Below are 22780 nucleotides of genomic sequence, written 5' to 3'. Positions count from 1 at the left end.
AATACAATCGTTAGGACATGAGTGAATTTTCTGTACCTCCAATCCAAGAGGGCAAACAACCTTCTTTGCTTCGTATGTTGTAGAGGGTAGTTCATTCCCCTCTAGAAGCATGTTCTTTATGATTCCAAGTAGCTCCTCAAATCCCTTATTGGTGACACTATTAGCTGCCTTCCACTGCAGCATTTCAAGTGTGGTACCCAACTTTTTAAGCCTCTGCTTGCAATCTGGATACAATAATTTTTTGTGATCCTCCAACATCTTCTCAAACTTCTTTGACTCCTGTAAAGTTTCACAGTCTCTTTGTGAATCCACTAGAACCTGACCTAATTCATCAGGTGGTTGGTCTTCTGTTGCATTTTCTCCAGCCTCGTCCATTTCTTCAGCATCGTCCATGGGTTCATCTTTAAAGGCTTCCGCTTCATATAGATGAGCCCAATCTACAATATTATGATCATCATCTTCTTCACCATCTTGCATCACAACTACAGGTTCACCGTACTTGATCCAAAGAGTATAGTTATCCATGAAACCCTTTTCATAAATGTGGGCGTGTAGAGTGCTTCTCTTAGAGTATTCCTTTTTATTTTGTCAAACGCGGCACGAACAACACATAAAACCTTTTGATGACTTGTGGGCCTCCGCCGCATCGAGAAAAGACTTTAGACCATTAATCCACGCCATGGTGCACCGGTCGCCGTCCATCCATTGTCGGTCCATCGATCTATAATTTTGTATTAAATAACAATATTATTTTACTTGTATTCATATCATTTAATTTGGCACGTAACATAATGAAATATAAAAGCCATTTCTACGAATTTAACATTGAAATACAAAATTAATAGAAGTCCAAATTAATAGATACATTACACTACATGCTTAAATTACACAACATGATAAATAGAAGTCCAAATTACACAACATGATAAATGGAAGTCCAAATTAATATATACATTACACTATATGCTAGCTACCTAATACAAACTACTCATCATGAGATCATTGGACCAATGCCTCGTGAACTGCCTCACGAAGTCTTGACACGGAACGGTCATATTCCGCCAGCCCCGACTCTTCACGTCTTGCATTATATCGAGCCATCAACTCACGATCATCATCAGTACCATGTAACTCGACATTAAATTCATGATAAAATTTACGGCTTTCTTTACCAAGGGAGAATATATGAAAAACTTTTTTAATCAAACGACGAATACGACCGCTAACAAGACCAACACGCTCTGCAGGGTGGAACTCAAGCAAATGACCGGTGCGCTCCAATTGATTGCGTACCGCCGCCCGAGCCGCAGCTCGACGCTCAAAGGCATCATGTTGCAAAGGCATTTCTAATAAGTAATATTAATAACATGTCAATTATATGTCTCATTAAGAAACAAAACTAATTTCAGTATACTAATCAAATAAATGTAAAAATCTGAACAAACTATTAGAATTAAAATGAAAACATAAATTATAAATCATAATTATTTTGACACTCTTCAGTTCAACGCGAACACGTCGTTCCACGCCATAAGGGATGCGCAATCAATGTTCGCGGCTTTGTTTCAGGCTCACTTTCTCTAAAACCATCGAGAAGAAAAAAATATTTGTTTCGAAATATGTCTATGTCGTTAACCTTGACCCTGCGGTGATGACACTGACATTCGGGGCTAGTATTGACATCCACGACATAGTGCGGTACAATAGTATCCGATGAAGGATCTCATTATTGGGACCAAGACCGTACTCCTTCATCGCATCCTCATATATACCGCACAACATCGTGGATATCAATGCTAGCCCCGAATAGCAGAGTTTTCACCGAAGGATCAAGGTTAACGACATATTCATGATCCGAAACATATATTTTTTAAACTTCTCAATGGTTTCCATATGAGCCCGAATAAATACATCATTAGAGTGCCAAAATAATGCAACTAAATGCATAACAAATACCAAACTAATTAACTATGCCACTTGAAAAAAATTGAAAAAAATACTAATAAATTATCCACATTGAAACTATCCAATACATTATTTCCAAATTCAAGTAATGGGTTCTATACATCTCAAATCCATCCATAAATCAAAGAAAACGTGCTCATTCTATATATTTCTAAAAAAACATAAATATCTCAAACTACAGAGCATGAAACAAATAATGAATACCATCAAACAAGAGAAGAAGAAGTTGCAAACCTTTAGTGCACTTGGTTGAGTGAAATCCCCACAAAACTTGAAAAAATGGGGCAGCACCTCCTCTCTAACTCGCAATGGGAAGAAAGCCCGAGCTCGGTCAAATGGTTGGCTCGGGCTCGGGGAGGAAGAAGACGAGCTGATTTTATAGTGGGCGAATTACTACCGGCTGGTGGCTCCAGCCGGCACTAGAAGTCGCAATTTAGTACTGGCTGAAGCCACCAGCCGGTACTAAATTGCTCGGCTCCATTTAGTACCGACTGAAGCCACCAGCCGGTACTAAGTGGTCACCTAGCCGTTGCGCCCGGCTGTCGGTGGCGCACTTTAGTGTCGGCTGGTGGCTCCAGCCGGTACTAAATGGCTCTAGGGGATACTATAGCTTCGGCCCGGTACTAACGATGCACGTTAGTACCGGGCCAAAGTGCGCCCGGCACTAACCTCCATGGACGAATAAGCAATTTTCTGGCAGTGTGATTAGTGTGTGTTTAATACTTCAAATATGAAAAAAAAATTAAAAAAAACTTTACACGGTGCATCTAAACGAAGCCTCACAAAGGAAAAGCAGATAGATGGCAAATGCGATCATGACGTTACATAACAACAAGGGGCAGGAGGCACTACTACAGAAAAGATTTGTAGGGGCGGCTAAAATCCTATTTCTAGGGGCGGACGGCGCAGCCGCCATACCACTACTAAAAATATATCTTTGCAGGGGCAGGTGCGTTACCCGACCCTGAAAATGAATTTACAAGACCGGGTGACACCCTGATTGGCCCTGGAAACCAATTTTCAGAGGCGGTCCACCCCCCAAACCGCCCCTGATAATGTATTTCTAGATGCGGTTGGGGGGTGGGCCGCCCCTGAAAATTGGTTTCCAGGGGCGGATCAGGGTGTCGCCTGTCCCTGTAAATGCTTTAAGAATACCCCACAAAATTGGAGCGATTTAAAATATGCACTATATTCTTCTATCAAGCTAGGTCCCAATCGAATGTCCTAGTGATCGACGTGGAACCTTTCATAAATATAAATAAATACGAACGCAAAATTAAATGTCAACTATATTTTTTCCTGGGTTCGCCGGTGAACGAGAGGGTGTTTAATTAAGGGTAATGCAGCGGCAGCCACATGCGTCATCACGGAGGTCATCGAGGAGGAACGATGCTGGATCATGCCAGGAATGGTCAATATCCTTTTCATCATCCCCGATGGCTAGTTTTATTTTGAGCCTAGTTGTAGGTCATTTTTTCTTTTTCACAATTCTGTAATCTTCCTTTTTTGAGTCTTTGGTGTGTCTAGTGCGTGTCCTGTAAAACGTCTGCTTCTTAATAAAATGCTTGCCCAAGCAACTTTTTAGTGGCTTTTCATGAAATTTTGAACACTGAAGACTAGCTTAAGGTGATTCTTTTACGATGCATCATGACAAGAAGAAAATTGTTTCCTTAGGAAAAGAAATAGAGATCGATGGATTCCTGGCTGAAAATGGCCGACAACTGTTAATTTTATATCTGAGCCGGCTAGCATGAACACCTGTAGTCTGGTGCTCTCCAACACAACATAACACAGATTGTATCATCCATGTTTATTCTATTTTTATTTTTATTTTTATTTCTATTTAGTTTATATTGATGTCATCGATTCCATGTTCAGACAGAGAATGCAACATGCATATGCATCAGATGCCATCCCTCTGCCAAGACTTTCCAAATGGACAAATACTACCAACATATGGCACATTCAAGGTAAATTATAGAGCATTCAATGAGGTGAAATTCCATTTTATTTTGTTCACTCAGCATCATTCTGTAATTTGTATTATATTCTCTTCAATGTAGTACTGTAACTTTTTTGTTAAGGAAGTACCTTTTGTATTATTTTATCTGTTCAGGTAGTTGAGCTGGATTACTTCATGAGGTGGTGAATCTATATGAAATGATTACTTCATGTAACGGGAAGATTTTTGGCGAGAACTTCTCAGTATCATGTCATCGTTCTAGAGAAGTTGTTTTGGGCGGGATCGTAAGGGTTGTTCGTGTCATTAATATGATAGCAACTCAAATAGAACTATCAAAACAGAATAATTCAATTTAGGAAGAAATAAGTCTATCAAAAAAGAATGGAGGAAGTATATATATTGCAACTACAATGATCCATTGTGATCATAGAACAAAAAACTGAACCGAGGTTAATTGGATTCGTGCCATTACAATTTTTCAAGTTCACCGATCTGTCATTACAATTCACCTATTTGGAGATATGCCATTATAATTCGTTCTTTGATGGAGATGTGCCATTTTATATGTATTTGATGCTCTTGGGTCCACTCGCAGACCTCCGTATTTTCTTATGGTCCAAAATGCCCATGTTGTCTCTCTTCTCTCCACTTGCTGACGTGTGGGCCCCACGTCATCTGCTTCCTCCCTTTCTTCTCAGCTCCAATCAGCCGGTCCTCACGACGCCGCCGTGGCCGCAAGCCACGCCGCGCCCCTACTCGCCGCGCCCCTACACACCGCCCCAGTGGCCAATGCCAAGCACCTGTCCATGTCACTCCTTCCTCCCTTCCCCTCGCACGCCTATAAAAGGCCAGCTCGAGCGCCTACGCGCACGCCAAGCTCGCCCGCCAGCCACGATTGTCGCCGCCAATCCCTATGCACGTCGATGACCACCCTTTGGCTTCCCTGCACCCGTCATCCCCATAGCTAGCTCGCACCCGACCTCCTGAAGCTCGCCCACCCAACCACCGCCGCCTCCCCTCACCGGAGTGCCGCCGCCGCCGAGCCTTCGCCACCGTCAGCAACCCCCTTCTCGGCCACCCAGGCCTCCACCGTATGCACCCAAACGTAGCGCTAGCCGCCCTGGTGCTCCCCAACATGACCATGCCGCCGGCCGACCATTGCCCTCGCCAGATTTCATCCCGTCTCACCGACATGGGACCAATTTGGCTCCAGCGAGCAACTAGACGGTCAAGATGCTGCATGAGGCTACGACTACGTCCTGCACCGATGGGCTGCTCTACGGCACCTACGGCTGCTATTATTCTCCATGATGATGGCGGACCACCACTACGAGCACTGCGTCGGCAACGAGAAGGCCGGCTTCTGCATGCGCTGAGCCCTACGGGGCGGTTAGCTTCGGCGAGGATGGAAAGGATGCACGCGAGGAGTGACCGGGATGATGGGTGCAGCGACGGGGGCGGCGCATAACACGTGGGTGGGGTTCCCCCTCTCAATTCATTGCGCTGCCCTCTCGACCACTCGTGCCCCATGCTCGCACAGGCTGGCAGCCATGGATGCCCACCGCAATGAGGAGGTCGCGGCCTCGCCGCTCATCGCCGCTGTGGTGTGCACTGCCAGTGCCAGACAAGCGCTCTTGAGGTCTGGCTGGTTGGGGAAGAAATGATGGAGGAAGAAGATGACATGGGGCCCGCTTGTCAGCAAGTAGAGAGAAGAAAGGCAGCATGGGCATTTTGGACCATAAAAAAAACAGAGGCATGCAAGTTGACCCAAGAGCATCAAATACGTACAAAATGGCATATCTCAAATAAAGAACGAATTGTAATGGCATATTTCCAAATATATGAATTGTAATTGCAGATCGATAAACTTATACAATTATAATGGCACGGATCCAATTAACCCATTCATTAATTGGATCGGAGAACCATGACAACCGAATCGGTTCAACCAAAACGTAGGTCATGCAATTGAATCGGTGCGAACCATTGAACGGGTCAGTTTGTCATTGAATTGGTGTGTCCGTGAACCGGTTTTTTCAATTAACCAGTTATTAATTAGTTTTTTTTTCGTGCGTGCAGTTATTAATTTGTTGGACCATATAATACTGTGGTACTGCCGTGTAACCTCATATATTATGTCATACGTGCTAATTTTTGGGCGTATTTTATGACTGATATGGTAGAAAACTTTCATATTTTCAATAAGTTATGAGAAATTAATATTATATGCATAAATAATGAACTACTGGTTGGAGCGATGAACCTGTGAACTGGTAGCTTGACCGGTGTGACATTTTGTTCTTTGATCACAATACGGTCACGCCTATATATCATGCACCATGTATGTGAAAATTAGTCATTTGAGGTCTGCATCAAAGGGTGGTTATTTGTGAGCCAAGGAAGTAGCAATTAAAATCTTCATGGAAGTACGGAGCAACTTTTGAAAGCCAATCAATAAAATACTTTGAAATATTTTGAATTAATATATAATAAATTATATCCATATACGTGTCATTCAATGATAGGTAATACTAAAGTGCAACAAGGTGCATTGTATGTTCAAATTGTATCTATCCTTGGATTCCTCGCAGTTTGACAACTAAACCAATGGCAACCAAGGGAGGAAGAGATAGGGTTTCGGGAGTGAGTAATTGGTTCCTAACAGGGAGTCGAGTGGGGATTTTTTTCAAAGCCTGCTGTTGCGTTCCTGTCAGACTAAAAATGTCGTCAGGAGCCTCCCGTTTTCTGGTATATATGTAGACCATTTTGTACCTGTATGGAGTTGATATAGCAACTAGTTGGTATCCTGTTGTAATTGATTCTTGGTTCAAGCTGCAACTGGACACATGAGTTGCAACTTCGAGGGAAAATAAGTTGCCAGACACCCTATATATATTATGTATATGATAATTTATATGTATGCATTGTATTGGTAAATGAATAATGAATTTATACAACGTGCTTAAACACTCAACCTTTAGCCCAAGCATCAGCAGGACTCCGATGAGTTGGCTTCAAAATTGTTGGCATGCCAAAATATAGGCAAGCCTACAAATTTTGGCACTTATTAATTTGGTTGAAGGCAACAAATTAAAAAAAGAACACATCTAGCCAAATGCTATTCTAAATTTGTTACAGTTTTAGTAAAAAAGTTTAGCATGCCTATATTTTGATATGCCCAGATTATAGCATGCTAATATTATAACATCCAACTAAGCAGACCTCCTGTCTGCTTTGGAGTTTTTTTTTTTTGACTTCTTCGATTCTAGGGGCTGGTTATCTAGTAGAGGGATTGGTCCAGTTTGATAGTTTTTTTTACCTTTTCTTATTTGTCAATCTGCTCGTAAGCCGTAGTGTTTTACAATTTGTTCGTGGTGGTGTAAGTTGAATGCTGTAATAATTGATCTAATTCTACGTCAGGAGATGAAGTCAGATTTTTATCTTTATTAAAAAAACAGACCTCCGGTCTCAATCTTTTTTTAAGCAAAAATGGTTTATCCGTTGGCATTGACAGCGTGATTCGAGAGAGTTCCGCAACTGCTAACCGTTGGCTGCTCGACACTCGCTTTCCTCATTTCCTGTAAACGAAGCATCTGATCCGTCCTGTCCCTTTTCTTAGCTCTCCTCCTCATTCGCTCCTCACTCACCGACGAATGGGTCCCAGGTCCCACCTGTCGGCCTCAACAGGCAACACGGGCGCTCAAGAACACTCTGGAACACTCACGCTTCCAAGCACGTGCTCTCGCTCAGTCTCCGTCGCGCTCACAAAATCGCCGCCGGCGCATCGATCTCGGGAACCGCGAGGCGCACGCGGCCCACGCTCCATCGCTCCAGATTCCAGAAGCCCCTCGCACTCACGCCCCCGCCCCCCCCCCCCCCCCTTCTAGAAGCTTCCATTCCAGGCGAGGCCATGGACGACGACTACGACTTCCCGGCGGCCGGCGGGTACGACCCCATGGCCGCCATGGGGATGGGGATGGGGGGCCTCGGCCTCGGCGGCGCCATGGGGATGGGGATGGGGGGATACGGCCTCGGCGGCCCCATGGGGATGGGGATGGGGGACTACGGCCTTGGCGGCGGCGAAGACGACGAGGAGGCCATGAAGGACCTCTACGCCGGCGCGGGAGCAGGGGATGGGGAGGGGGACCACCCTCCCGCCGAGTTGAAGGTCGGGGAGGAGCGGGAGATCGGGACGGAGGGGCTCAAGAAGAAGCTGGTGAAGGAGGGCGAGGGGTGGGAACGCCCCGGCGCCGGCGACGAGGTCCAAGGTGAGATTTAGTTCCCTCCGTGGTGCGTTCGGCTCTTTGATGGCACCTGATTGCGTGCTGACTGTGGTCTGGTCGCGCAGTGCACTACACGGGGACGCTATTGGACGGCACCAAGTTCGACTCCAGCAGAGATCGCGACTCCACGTTCAAGTTCACACTGGGCCACGGTATCATCAGGCTCTCCTAGCCAATCTATTATCTGTGTTTGGAACTATGATCAAATGAGTCATCCCTTGACTACTACTAGTACAGCCATTTGTAAAAGTTCGTGATGCAAACGAAGGGCTTTTGTTATCCGAAACCATGTGAAGGCAGTGGAATTTTGTAATGTAAGCTTTGTTTTGGGAAATGGAAAGTTAGTACCAAACGAATTTGTAGGTCACAACTAGAAGGATACTGACAGAGCATCACACTTTATTGCCTTGCGATGCTTCAATTTGACAAATACTAGAATGGGGTTATCTGCATCTGAATCTGTATGTGCGTACCTTGAGCAGGGATTGACCTGAAATTTCTGTACTTGATCTTGATTGTTGAATGAATCCCTAGGGTAATTGGATTCAAATGAATATTTTTCACTCTGTGAATTATCCAATGTACCTGATACACAATATAAATAAAAGTAGCAGTACTAGTAGCAGATTGTGCTTTAGTACGTGCTGTACTGTAGTTCATCAAATGTTCATTTCATGGACGACTGATTTATTGTTTCAACACTACTGCATTCTTTCCACATAACCATTGATGACAGAGCATACTTTATGATCACTATTGTGAAACTAAAGACAAGATGAGATATCTCTGTAATTGTCCGGTAAGGAAACATTAAATGATCAGTTGATCACATCACTTCTTGGAGTCATGCTTAATTTATATTTTAGGATAGCACATAGCATCCGTTAGATTGTTGATCGTTTACTAAAAACTTTTAGTAGTGCTCATTTGTGCTTGCTGTCACTCATTGATCACCATGCTAACGTCATGATTTTCCTTCAAAAGGAAGTTTCATCTTTTGTATTATGGGAGTTTTCTAGTTGTACTTCACTGAATGAGGTGAGGTTTTGTATTATGAGGTTCTGCTAGTTATTATACTTAACTGGTTAGTGTGTTTAGTTCTTTGGAGCTTACTATTTTACTGCTAGAAAGTGTATTCTACTTGTTTATTATGCATAGCTGTACTTGAAGTAGAGAATTTGGTGAAATGATGATTATTTTAATGGAAATAATATTGTTACTCTCCACAGGACAAGTTATAAAAGGATGGGATTTGGGCATCAAGACCATGAAGAAGGGTGAAAATGCTATTTTCACTATCCCACCAGAGCTTGCATATGGTGAAGATGGCTCCCCACCAGTCATCCCTCCGAATGCCACTCTGCAGTTTGATGTTGAGCTTCTTTCATGGGCGAGTATCAAGGACATTTGCAAGGATGGAGGCATCTTAAAGAAGGTGCTATCTGAAGGAGATAAATGGGAGAACCCAAGAGATCCTGATGAAGTTTTTGGTACTGTACCATGCTTCACTCTGTTTGATTCAACATTGTCCTTTCAGTGATAAATTTTTTTAAAGGTTTATTCAATGTTTTGTACAGTTAATTATGAAGCAAGGCTTGAGGATGGAACTGTGGTGTCAAAATCCGATGGGGTTGAGTTCACTGTGAAAGATGGTACTGTGCTTGCCATTTCTGAGTTGTTGCAATGTATTCTAGCTTTCAAGGGTCAGTATCTCATGCAGGAATATTGTCTTACTTCCAGGGCTTTTCTGCCCTGCCATATCGAAGGCTGTCAAGACTATGAAGAAGAATGAGAAGGCCCTCCTTACTGTCAAGCCACAGTGTGAGTTTTGCTGCAATTTGGTTAAGAATATCGGGTGCAATGTAACGGTGGAAGCATGGCTAACATTTTTCACTTCGTGATAAATACAGATGGCTTTGGTGAACAAGGAAGGCCAGCCTCTGGAGAGGAAGCTGCAGTGCCGCCTAATTCTACGTTATGCATTGACCTTCAAGTGGTTTCCTGGAAAACAGTAACTGAGATAGGCGATGACAAAAAGGTCCTTAAGAAGATCCTTCAGGAGGGTGAAGGCTATGATCGTCCTAATGATTGTGCAATTGTCAGAGGTACATGATAAGATATGATGAATTGTTTTTCAACTTGATTATCTCAGATTGGGAATCTTGGTAACATTCTTATTCTTCTTCTATTGGCTGCAAATGATAATGTTCTGGCTTTGCAGTGAAACTTATTGGTAAGTTGGCGGATGGTACCTTGTTTGTCAAGAAAGGTCATGATGGTGAGGAGCCATTTGAGTTCAAGACTGATGAAGATCAAGTGATTGAAGGGCTTGACAAAGCAGTACTTAGCATGAAGAAAGGTGAAGTGGCCTTGGTGACTATTCCTCCCCATCATGCCTTTGGAGCTAATGAAACAGCTCAAGATCTGGCTGTAGTTCCACCTAACTCATCTGTTTACTATGAAGTGGAGCTTGTGTCATTTGATAAGGTTACTGTGCAATGACAGAATTTTTTGGCTTAACAATTATTGATCGCCAATGAAAATTTAAATCCTACCTGCCATTTTGTGTAGGAAAAAGACTCATGGGATTTGAAAAACAATACTGAGAAGATTGAAGCAGCTGCTAAGAAGAAAGATGAAGGGAATGTGTGGTTTAAAGTGGGCAAGTATGCCAGAGCTTCTAAGAGATATAAAAAGGTCATAATTAAGTACACATTGAAAAGAACCTTTTGCACTAGTTTTGCATTATGTTAAAAATTGTACTTATATTCTGCTCTATATCAGGCTTTGAGCTTCATTGAGTACGATAGTTCCTTCAGCGAAGAAGAGAAGCAACTTTCAAAACCACTTAAGATAAGCTGCAAGCTCAACAATGCTGCATGCAAACTAAAACTTAAAGACTACAAGGAAGCGAAGGAACTGTGTACTGAGGTACTATGCACAGAAACTAAAACCATCGAAGTTACATAGTCATGATAAGAAAATATTTACCTGTGCTGACAATTAATAATGGTATTCAGGTTCTGGAACTTGACAGCACAAATGTGAAGGCCTTGTACAGAAGGGCACAGGCACACACCTATCTTGTTGATCTTGATTTGGCAGAGGCAGATATCAAGAAAGCACTAGAAATAGATCCAGACAACAGGTAATCCTTTGCTTGTGTCACTTACTTCTATCAAATTACAGGCTCTGGACATGCTAACCGTATACAGCACTGAAGTTACCTTTACGTTGATGGCATCAATTGCACATTCACACCTATGACTTGCACAATTTGTTTTGATGCAAAAACTCATCCTGAATGCTAATACACATAACAAGCAATCCATTTTTTCTATCAGGGATGTGAAGATGGGGTACAGGAGGCTGAAGGAGACAGTCAAGGAGTACAAAAGAAGGGATGCCAAATTGTATGGCAATATGATTTCAAAACTGAGCAAGGTTGAAGATACAGAAGGCAATGTAAGTTCCCTGCTCCAGACTGGCACCACCTTGCACCTCTGCTACCTTGACAGTCATAGGTCTAACATGATTTTTGATGTTGTTGCTCCTTCAAGGACCATGAAAGTCAGGGGCGAACCAAGAAGCGTGGCCTTTGGCCATTAGCAGCACTGCTTAGGAAGTTCTTCACCGCTGATGGTACCAAGGGTTCCACGCTGTGGCTTGTGCTGAGGCTGTTGATTTTGGTGTTTCTAGTGGTTGCAATTTGTGTGGGTTACTACATGCAGAGTGGTGTTCAGGAAATAGACTGCATTAACTGTTGATCGAGAGGCTGCATTACTTCTTGACCAGGGAAGTTATTGCCTTCTCTGCTGTTTGTGGAACAAGTGTTTGCCGTCGTATATATACGAGAGTATTTGTTTAGCTGCGAGGTTGAGGGTAAAGGAACTGTTAAATTGTACCGGTGAACTTTACTAGTGTAATATATATAATATATATACTATTATATATGCTACCAATGAAGCTTTCATAAAGTCATAATTCATAAAATCATAATGCTTTTTTTTGGTTCATAAAGTAGACAGTGTTGTGGCATAGGGCAAAGTATAGCTGCGATGCCAACGTCAAGAAGTTCCAGCATTCAAGAAAAAAGAAGACAGGATGTAGAGGAAGCATGGAGTAGAATGGCAGTGTTCACTAACCGCTGTCTGTTAAAAAAATGATAATAAATCCGATTTGAACCGGAGGCAGTGGTGAGGACTTTTTATGAGTGGACAGAAAAATGTAGTATAATGGCAGCAGACAATGGAAGCAAGTTTGGCCAACCGGAAAGCCAGCACTTGAAGTGATGGCTAAGCAGAAAAGGGCAAAGCTGAACATCCCAAAAATTTAAATCTAGAAACCAATCTAATTCAAAAGCTAATTGTAAAACATATTCCAAAATCAAATTGAGCTCCTTCGTCACTCTCTCTGGACCACGTCTCCGTTAGTTCTGCAGTGTTTCATGGTGTTTGGATCCAAGTTTTACCAGTGGAGTCTGAAAGGGGCAGAAACTCTGCTGCTTGGTTGTGTCGAATTGATTTCCTCTTGCGCCGTGCGCCTAAGACTTCATCCTGTCGCTGGCAGTGTTGTGCTGTACAAGTTCTATAAATGATCTCTTAATCCATTGTCTCGTAGGTACAGGTTTAACAACTAGAGACCACTTGGTCACGGTTTTTATTTTGCTCCTTTTTTTAGTTTAGCTGCATACTGGTTGAATCTATAATCTAGTTCAACAAAAGATGAAATTGTTGCATTAGCGATGACTTGCCCCCAACACTTACTTGATGAATTTTCCCCCAAAAGATAAATATATTTCTACTGATCACTTGCTTGGTTTGTTTGAACTCAGAGAAACTGTTGTCTAGTGTCACAAAATTTAAGAACATTCTGATCACAAAAGACAATTTATAATCGCAGAAACCTGGACAGGTAAATGACAAACTCGCATACATGATCAACTTGTATGCAGTATTCCAACTGTGAACTGACACAAACTTTACAACAATATGAAAATTTACAGTATCCAAACGTGATAATTTGCAATTTTGCAGGAAAATTTGCAGAGCTGAGAAGGTTTCTGATTGCACTGTTAGCAGAGCAGAGAAGGGTTCTAATTGCACTATCATCCTCACGGCAGGTAGTTCATGGTTCCTCGGTAATGTGCATTCCTCAAACAGACATGAGTTTAATCTGCGACGGCAAATGCTATCATGAGTATACTGTCAATCTCAAAGACTCTCTCCGGTGGCATTTCCTTTGTTTTTAAGTTTCTCAAAACCTCAACAAAGTCTGGCAATGTCCGTGCCGTCTCCAGCCTGCGCCTGCCGTCCTCCCACTGAACAGCATGGTAAATCAGACCAACCGCAGTTTGAATGCCCCTGGAGGTGACATACCCTACTCCATGCTTGGTGATGACTTTCATCAGAACTGCAACACTTGAAACTATCCAATCTCGAACAGATTCACGATGTAAAGTACGCTCAAGCAGCAGTAAGCTCTCGTCAGTGACCACACCATCTGAAAGGCACTCCACCAGCGAGGCATTAGGCACATGGCTCAGTGCTGTAGCATCATCTGTGCAGAGCGCGAGGATTGCAGCACTGGCCTCATTCCGTAGCAGGGCATCCCTTGAGCGAAGCAGCAAACCAAGCATCTCAATTCCACCCATCTCGACAACCTTTCTCCTGAAAGTGTTATACTCTGACAGGATGGCGACTAAAGAAGATACCTTGCACGTTACTGTTAATGGATATCCAAGCTCAAGTGCCTTTTCAATGGTTTCCATCAGTGCTTCTGGAAGTTGTTCATCCTCAGCGAGTATCTCCCGGTTCGGACTGTGGAGAGACAGGTTCAGCATTATTGTCACCCTCTTTTCCTCCAGGTCCCTGGTCCACGTTGACTTCCACTTCTTGTGTAGACCCATCAGCTTGGGGAGCAGATCTCGCCACTGATCAAGGCAGGGATTGACGCCTTTGGAGAATGTTGATAATAGCTGGATCTTGTGCAGACCCTCCTCCCGCTGCTCTACTGAATGCACAGAGAGGTTCTCAAGGAGCATCTGCATTTCTTCCTCTGAAGGTCGTGCGTCTTCACTGGCAACTGAGGTAGCAGGAGCGGATGGAGGAGGAATTGCGTGATCAAGGCACCATGCCGTTATGACATCACGGAGGAGGTGATTTGGAATCGTGAGTAAACGTTCGCCAGCATTAGTAGAGGACAACTGGTGGGAGAATCTGTCAATGGACTACAATAAAAGAAGGCAAACTTCAGTGACATCATTAATTGAATCGGTAACTACTGGAACAGAAATTTTAGAATAGTACATTACACAATGAAGACTACCTTGGCTCAACAATATAAGCAATAACATATAATACACGTATTGCGTAGTAAATATGAACTGTCCATTGTATATAATATAACCAACATTATTAGACTCTGGCAATTGAGTACTTAACAGAGTTCATTAAAACCAAATATTGCAAGTCTGGAGATTCTGTCAACAGTGAGACTAGCATATCTAGGAATATTTGCAGTTTCAGAGATCACTGGTAATGGTAAAAAATAGTGAAATACATGTTGAAACCGACTATTTGTGCCTTCATTGCAACACAATCTGTTAAATAATTCAAATAACAACCAAAGTGGTGGATATCAGTTTAGCAACTTAAAAAAATGATATCCAAAAAGATGGTGGATGAATATTGAGATGTGAAAAAATAAAAGGGCATATATCACCGTAGCATATTGACGGAATAAGAGGTTTTCAATGAAAGAAACGGTATACAATCAGATTATCAACAGAAATGGAAAAGTAGCTCACAGCATAGTAATATGACCAAATGAAAGCGAAGTAACAGCAAGAATTTGCCAAAAAAAAAGGTGAAATGAACACGATGCTTACATTTCCAGACGTCAGGATTAGCGGATCAGCAATAATATCCATACGCGACCAATTTTCCTGGAAACAAATCATTGTAACGTAAAGAACATGAGTATCTCGACCAATTTTCCTGGCACTGTTGCAATAAACAGACGAAACTACTAAAAGGGAACTGCAATTTTCCTGGCACTGTTGCAATAAACAGAGGAAACTACTAAAAGGAACCACAACTGACAAGCAAATGTGCCTTCTTTCACGAACTATTTCAGTAGGAGCACAAAGAATTTGAAATAAACTATGAGTATCTCGAACTATATTGGTACAAAGAAAAGAAGTTAGTCTGTCTATAAATTCCAGTCCTCAAGAAGCCAATGCAAAAAGGACGGAACCAAGCTACCGAAATTAATCAATCTACCAAGAAAGAACCAAGAAAGACAAAGCAGAACACCCTGAAGGCATGAACGGAAGACAAAGCAGAACACCTTGGAATCGGAACAAGAATCCAGAGAATTCCATGATACTTACATTATTAGCACAAGACCATTTGGACATGAACTCCGCAGGCAACATGGGGCGGTCCAGCGCTTTGAACGAGACATCCATGAGGCCCTTCAACGCCTGCTCCATCTCAGCGAAGGCCTCGGCCCCGCCAGCTTCGCCAGCCTGAATTCTCGCCAACGCGGATTTCATCATCGCCGCATAACCAGGCCTGTCAGCGGCGTGCACCACCTGCACGCCGTCTCCCTCGGCGCCTGCTTCCGACGGATGCCAGGTGGTATCCTTCTTGGGGCGCTCCCGCTCTTCTTGCCGCATTCTTGGCAGCGCGGAAGCGCTCTTGGAGGTGGCAGGGCCAATCTTGATCTCCTTGATCACCTTCCTGAACAGTCGCCTCCACGGCGAGACATTGGCGGTGGCCTCGGCTGGCTTGGCCGCCTGCTTGGCCGCGTAGCTCCTCGCTATTGCCCTCTCAACGGCACGGAGCAGCTTCTCCTCGTTGGACGACGGCACCCTCGGGGAACGCTGCGGCCCTGTCGAGGAAGATCCGTCCGACATGGCGCCTGTCCCTCTCGGCGCCTCGCCTCGCCTCAGGGAAGGAAGAGGAGGCGGTGGTCCGGTGGAGGAGGGTTCTTGGTTTGCGAGTTTGTTTCTGGGGGAAAGAGGCGACGACGCCGTTGGGTTCCGGACAATATATAGGAGAGGCGAAGGCGGTTTGAGGCTAGCCCATGCCACATGGTATGGCGTGGCGAGGCGCGGCCGTCGAGACATTTCGTCGAACAGCTGAGGGCCCGTCCGTCCCTCGACTGCCAGCACCGCCAGCGGCCAGCGCAAGTGCCATATCCGCGTCCGGGGGGCAGAAGGCGAGGTTCGCCGCTCGCCGGGGGCGGGAAATTGGGCTTCCTCCGCCGCCGGCGGTACGGCATGCTGACATGCCGTCGGTAGGTGGCAGGCTTGCGCGGAGCGAGTCTGATTTGGATCAATAGTGAAGCAGTAAACCGGGGAAATGCATACTAGTATTCAGTTGAATTTTGTTTTCCTTTTTTAATCAGTTGCATTTTGGTTTTTTTCCTTTCCAGGAGATCACCCAAAACAAGGAAACTTACAAACCCGCAGACCTTTTTCGAACATCTTTCGAATATTTGAAACAATTCTGAAATTACCAAAGCAAACTTGAAATTTGCATGAATAATTCCAAAATTTGTAAGGTGAGACAGATGGCAAAGTGAGTTAATCTTGCTTTTTATATCAAGTGTGCACCAGAACAATTTAAGCTAGATAATGAGATTTGAGGAAAAGATATATTATATATATATTCCCATCTCTAATAAAAATTGATGAAATGTTCGTAAACATCTTTGTTCTCCAATTGCATATGTTTTATAGAATCCACTCTCAACAAATATAGTTACCAAACTCGTTTTATTAAGTAAATATATATATAAAGGATGTTTTTCTACATAATATATTATAAATCAATCTATAAAAAGTTAAAATAATTGAAACTCTTTCTCACCAAGATTAGGCCCATCGTACCCCTCACGTAGGCCCCACTTGTCAGTCCAAAATGTTTGACGAAAGAGAGGGGGAGATTGGTTTCGTTAATATTTTCCACCAAAATCTTAATACTTTTTACACCAGCAATTTTCTATACCCACCTCTTATACCCGCATATTACTTTCCTTTAGCACATACTTTTACTTTCATTTCCACATGCATTCACCCATAATTCGCGGCATTATTTATTTTAGAATGATAATAATTGATATAATTTTTATGGAAGAAAAAGAAAGACATGTATTATTTTTGGAAGGAAAATAAATAACATTATTGTTTGATAGAAGAAAAATTAAATACGTGCATGTGGCATGTACATCTCCACTAGTGCTTTTAAAAGATGTCTGAAGTGACAATGCCACAAAATATTTTTGGTTGAACCTTCTGTGATAGTTGTATAGTAAATACATTTGGGACGAATTTAAATGTAAAAGGCATCTGTTATGCAATGCACTGCCTACATACATCTCATGAGTTTTAAATAAGAAAAGGTCTGTCGATGTGTACGTTAGCATTCAAAATTTCAACAAAATTCCATTTGGAGTTCATGAATTCCGGTTTTTTCTGTTCGAACTATTTTTTTTTGTTGAATTTTAAAAGGGTTGAATGGAAGTTATGTCAACCTTAGAAACAACTTCAGTGTTTGACCTGGTGGAAAATATCTAATTTCGTATGCTAGCAGAATCCAGGCTTTTTGCGTTTTTCCCTCGTATATTTCAAGACCTATAAGCGGGTCTCACAGAAATCGATCTCATGGCCTTTAGAATGGAGAAAATTCCTACCTTGACACTGCCAAAGTTGCTCATTTCTTTGCTGACCCTTAAAATTTTAATCTTCCCAATTTAACACTAGATTCAAATTTGATTTCCAATTTGACACTATCATATCTTTTTTCAACTTACGGTGTTAAGTTGAATGAAAGACTATTCTCCCCCTTCTGAAATGTGTAGCATTCAGCCATTCATCCCCTTTCGCTCTCATTACATGTCACGTCTCTCTCCCGATTCCTCGCCCTAAAACTTTATTTTTGTTTTTGACATCACCTCCCCAAAACTTTAGATTGAGTTGTGGTTGTTCCCAAAAAAAAAAAAGATTGAGTTGCGGTGGCACCCCAACTCAAGGCGGCGGCGGCGCACGGGCCCCACGCGATGCGCAGCACAAGCGGCGACGCGACCGGCGACATGCGTCCCACGAGAGACAGGCTGCGGCGCCGGCACGAGGACGGGCCTCGGCGCAGACGACGCGCGTGGCCAGCACTGCGGGGCATGCGCAGGCGTGGGACCCCGCGGGACTGCGGGAGGCGGTCGCGGCCGTTCGCAAGCTCCCAGGGCTGCGATGGCGAGCAGTCAGGTTGACTTGTTGCACTTGCATGCTGTTATTAAGGCCAGCCCCAACCATAGTGTGCATAGGTGATGTCTTGAGGAGAGAGAGTTAAGACACCACTCATAGACAATACCTTTCCAATATATAATATATTTGGTAATTTTTATAGACAAGAAAATTTAATGACTCTTTGCATGTCATGTAAAAGGAGAAAGATCAATTGTGCCATGCATCTATGCATCCAAAGATCATGCAATTCGATTAAAGAACACATCGTTGAAAACAAGTAAATGCAACGAGATGTTCGATCAACCATATCATCCATAATGATAACGACAAGTCTGATACAGCATCCATTAATTTCATTACAATAAAAAGGACGTTGGCATCATTAGATAGCATGCTGACACCAACAAAAGAGATATATAGGTACCAATACTCATTTTCAAGACTTAAGCTAACAGATAATAGATAGCAGGAATGATAGAATAATTTAGGTGGCATCTTGACATCAAGCTGCAGAACATCATCAAAATTGAAGGACCCAACCTACAGTAAGAAAATAAGGGCTATCAATATGAAAATAAGGTAGAAGCTTTACAGAGGGCTGGGCTATGCAAATGCAAGAGTATGGTAGTGGGACCTGTAAGGTGATTGAAAAGAGCTATACCTGAGTAAGTGTGGTTCGTAAAGCCTAAGTAAAGCCAGCACAACTGAACCAAAATGTAAGGACCCAATCTGCAAATAGAAAAAAAGGGGCATGTCAATATCCAAATAAGAAGCTTTAGAAAAAGAAAAATATGAATTACTTAGAGTTTAAATGCACATGCACCTGACTATATTTTATTCCCAAAATTCTGCCATATATGTTCAACCAAGTCTGATTGAAGTTATCTATGAGTGCTACGATCATGAATAATGGTGTTTCTCGCTATCACTTCTTGCATCTCTAGGTTAGGTTAGGTTCTTGAGATATTGTAGCTTCTTGTACAGTTGCAGTACTCGGTGTCTCATTCAAATAAAGAGTGATGTCCTCCAAATCCTTGTCGATCTCATCTTCGATTACCATGTTGTGAAAGATGATACATGCTAGCATGACATTTTGAAGATCCCCTTGATCATATAGACGCGCAGATTGTTTCAAAATACTAAATCGAGATTGCAAAATACCAAAAGCACATTCCACATCCTTCCTTGCCCCTTCCCTTCTTGACATTGTGCAAATAACTTATGCTTTTCTGATTGTGGCTGGCGTATTGACTTAACAAAAATAGCCCATTCTGGACCGGCGTTTGGAGCACCGCTGTGCGCTCTGAGAGATCCACCAGCGACTGGAGCAAGGCCGGCCGATGCAGTGACGTCTCTATTGGATCTCGACCGCCACTTCTTCAAATCCGGCCGATTCAATCTTGTGACATCCCGGTTCAGGGCTTAATAGGATTAATAGGATACTCATACCAACAAGTTGCAACTTCTTTTCTAGAAGCCGATCTCTAAAGAACTCCGAGGTTAAGCGTGATTGGTTCGGAGAAATTTGGGGATGGGTGACCGACCGGAAAGTTCTTCCCGGGTGCGCACGAGTGAGGACAAAATGTGCAGAAAAGACAAGTGTTGGTCAGTGAGGGCAGTCTATGTCCTAGAAAGCAGTCAGATGTAAGCAGGCCCGGCCTCGGGGAGGTGGGACGTTACAGAATGGTATCAGAGCTGACTCTCACTGTTTCACAGGCACGTACGGGCGTAAGTGTACGGGCATGAGCACGGGCGCGTGGGGGCGCAGATGCCACCGGCATGTGGACGGGCGCGCGGCGGGTCAGTGCGCGGGCATCTGGGATGCGCTGTTGGCACTAGACGCACGAATGTGGCACAGGGTCCGTTGGCACTGGACGCACGGACGTGTCACATGGGCCATTGGCACTGGACGTACGGGGCGTGGCCAAGAGAGGAAGTTCCTGGCTTGGGACTGACCGACGAGGACTTCGGTCTCTTAAGGGGGTGAGTATGTGACATCACGGCTCAGGGCTTAATAGGATTAATAGGATACTCATACCAACAAGTTGCAACTTCTTTTCTGGAAGCCGATCTCTAAAGAACTCTGAGGTTAAGCGTGCTTGGTCCGGAGAAATTTGGGGATGGGTGACCGACCGGAAAGTTCTTCCCGGGTGCGCACGAGTGAGGACAAAGTGTGCAGAAAAGACTGGTGTTAGTCTGTGAGGGCAGTTTATGTCCTAGAAAGCAGCCAGATCTTGCGCAGGAACTGGGAAGATTTCTTCCTCGAGCATGTCTGATTCCGGATGGATTTCGCCAATGGAAATTGGGGTCCGAGGGATTTGGAAGCTTTCTTCTTCTGCTTGCAAATGGGGAAAAATTGGGGTTGGTCAGATATATGGATGGAGGGCTAAACCTTTGGCGCCGAGAGGATTCGGGTGTGCTCCAAAAAAAATTGCAGGGCAGTGGGCGGGAGGGACTTGTACGCGGGAAAAGCAGGCGCACACTGGCCATGGCGGGACAAAGGTCCAGCCGCACAGGCGCAATGGATCGAGGTGACAAGGAAAACACGAGGAAAGAAACGACGATACCTACCCAACGCCAATGTTTCTGGTTTCTTTCGACTAGACGAGACGCCGACCCGGTGTCCTGCATGCGACTCGGTTTTTTGTGTTTTGCTTCTCTCTCTTCCTTAAATCACATGCCGCATCGGATTTTTTTGCTTACATGACACCTCATTAATTCTATGGACACCATCCTAATTGGAGGGCTGAAATTACTATTAGATTGAAAAAACAAGGGCCTAAAAGATGCAGTTATGTGATAAATATACAATCCACTTCTGGAAATCTACATTTTGTAGTTAAAAGATGCGGTACTTCGGCGAGGGATCTTGCATGGCGGTGGCTCTTTCGTTGTGGTGCGGTGGGCTCCTCTGCTGACTTCTGCCATTGTAAAGCTAGAGTTGGGAGATCAACAGTTGTCTGTGCATGATATGAAGACAACGGTGGCATGATGGAGGAATCGTGGTGGCTACTTGGCTTGCAGCAAACTACGGCGACTAGTTCTGTATGGCAGCAGCTGGTTGGTGCGGGACATCATTGGGGACGACGACTCGTGAGGTCTGCTGCTTGGTGGCTTCTTTTTGGGTAGTGATGGTGTGGCGTGATGGGTTTGTATGGAGAATAGTTGTGTTGCGCAACTATGTTGATGTTCCAATCCAACCGGTGTTATTTGAATCGAGTTCGAGATGAGTTGTGCCGTCATTTGGCCGGTGGTAGTGTCATGTTGGTTGTTTTGGTGTCCAGTCTGAGCGTTGTGTTTTTTTTAATATAATCAGCGGCTCTCCTGCATGGTTCGTTTAAAAACAGAATATATGAACCAACTTGCTGATTTTTTTTTAAAAAAATATTAGATGCAAAACTATATTGTGCACATGAGGGGCAAAATGGACTTCTCGCCCTTGAGTTAACACTATCAGTGGTAAAAATACGTGTCAAATTGGAATCAATTTCAAATTTAGTGTCAAGTAGGGAAGATTAAACTTTCAAGGACCAAGTAGCAATAAGCAACTTTGGTAGTGTCAACTACAGAATTTCCTCTTTTTAAATTCGGCTTATCACTCTCCATTAAACCAGCTGGGCAGAAGGGGGCCTTAATTCCAACACCATAGATGCATTTATTAGTTTATTTTTACTGGAATACGTGTAAAACGAAACTCGAATAACTTTTCTACTATGTATTACGAGTAGTTTTTCAGAAGAACCATCCACTTTACTTTGCATTGATAAGCATGTTTCTTCCTGACAGTTAAACAAAATAGTCAAATAAAGAGTGGACTGAAATGCCACTACGGCCAGCACATTTTGATTCACTGTACCGCATTGCATCTGCTGTTTTGTGACGATGGTGGTCGTCACGTTCGTATTATCGTCATGCCCTCAATAGAAAGTGAAGGTTAATTGCCACACGTTCATTCCTCTATGTAGTGCCGGACCCAGGTACTGGATGGAGTCTCGGCAAAATTTAATACTCTCTTTGTTTTAAATTATTTGTCTTCTTCAAAAAATTTGTGCAAAATATTTTTTTTTGTGATTAAAAGTTTTTGTAGCTTCTGAAATCGCCGATCAGCGAAAAAGTAGGTGTTTTCTGAAATCATCGATTAGCGCAAAAGTAGGTGTTCCTTTTATCCAGAATTTGACTTGCTTTTGAAAATATTAGCTGACTTTTAATAGACTAGCCCAAAATAGACTTCCAACCAATATGGCCGTCATCTCCGATCCCTAAATAAGTCGGGATGCCTCGCTCATCTCTCATCCAGGACACACAACCACCATTCAG

The 22780-nt window shown here is 43.4% G+C and overlaps 2 protein-coding genes and 1 long non-coding RNA gene across 3 annotated transcripts; 1 reads left to right on the top strand and 2 right to left on the bottom strand.

Moving 5' to 3' along the window:
- The first annotated feature begins 7658 nt into the window (after window positions 1-7658).
- On the top strand, window positions 7659-12195 carry LOC120702066 (70 kDa peptidyl-prolyl isomerase-like). Its single transcript, XM_039985843.1, has 12 exons — window positions 7659-8196; window positions 8277-8363; window positions 9441-9701; window positions 9789-9863; window positions 9952-10032; window positions 10122-10316; window positions 10433-10698; window positions 10783-10908; window positions 10996-11142; window positions 11232-11359; window positions 11556-11676; window positions 11772-12195. Exons 1-12 carry the CDS (start codon window positions 7839-7841, stop codon window positions 11976-11978), a joined length of 2052 nt encoding a protein of 683 aa, XP_039841777.1. The 5' UTR covers window positions 7659-7838; the 3' UTR covers window positions 11979-12195.
- A 935-nt stretch (window positions 12196-13130) lies between these two features.
- On the bottom strand, window positions 13131-16540 carry LOC120702057 (U-box domain-containing protein 73-like). The gene is made up of 3 exons (XM_039985833.1): window positions 15605-16540; window positions 15101-15157; window positions 13131-14440 (listed from the first exon to the last, which is right to left on the bottom strand). Exons 1-3 carry the CDS (start codon window positions 16343-16345, stop codon window positions 13382-13384), a joined length of 1857 nt encoding a protein of 618 aa, XP_039841767.1. The 5' UTR covers window positions 16346-16540; the 3' UTR covers window positions 13131-13381.
- Window positions 16541-18729: 2189 nt separating this feature from the next.
- LOC120652833 lies at window positions 18730-19195 on the bottom strand. Its single transcript, XR_005666659.1, has 2 exons — window positions 19125-19195; window positions 18730-19003 (listed from the first exon to the last, which is right to left on the bottom strand). It is a non-coding gene; the product is annotated as an uncharacterized LOC120652833 (long non-coding RNA).
- Window positions 19196-22780: the final 3585 nt, after the last annotated feature.

This window comes from Panicum virgatum, chromosome 1K (assembly GCF_016808335.1).
Source record: "Panicum virgatum strain AP13 chromosome 1K, P.virgatum_v5, whole genome shotgun sequence".
NCBI lineage: Eukaryota > Viridiplantae > Streptophyta > Magnoliopsida > Poales > Poaceae > Panicum > Panicum virgatum.
Note: the sequence above shows the minus strand (reverse complement) of the source record. Positions and strands in the feature narration are given on the sequence as shown.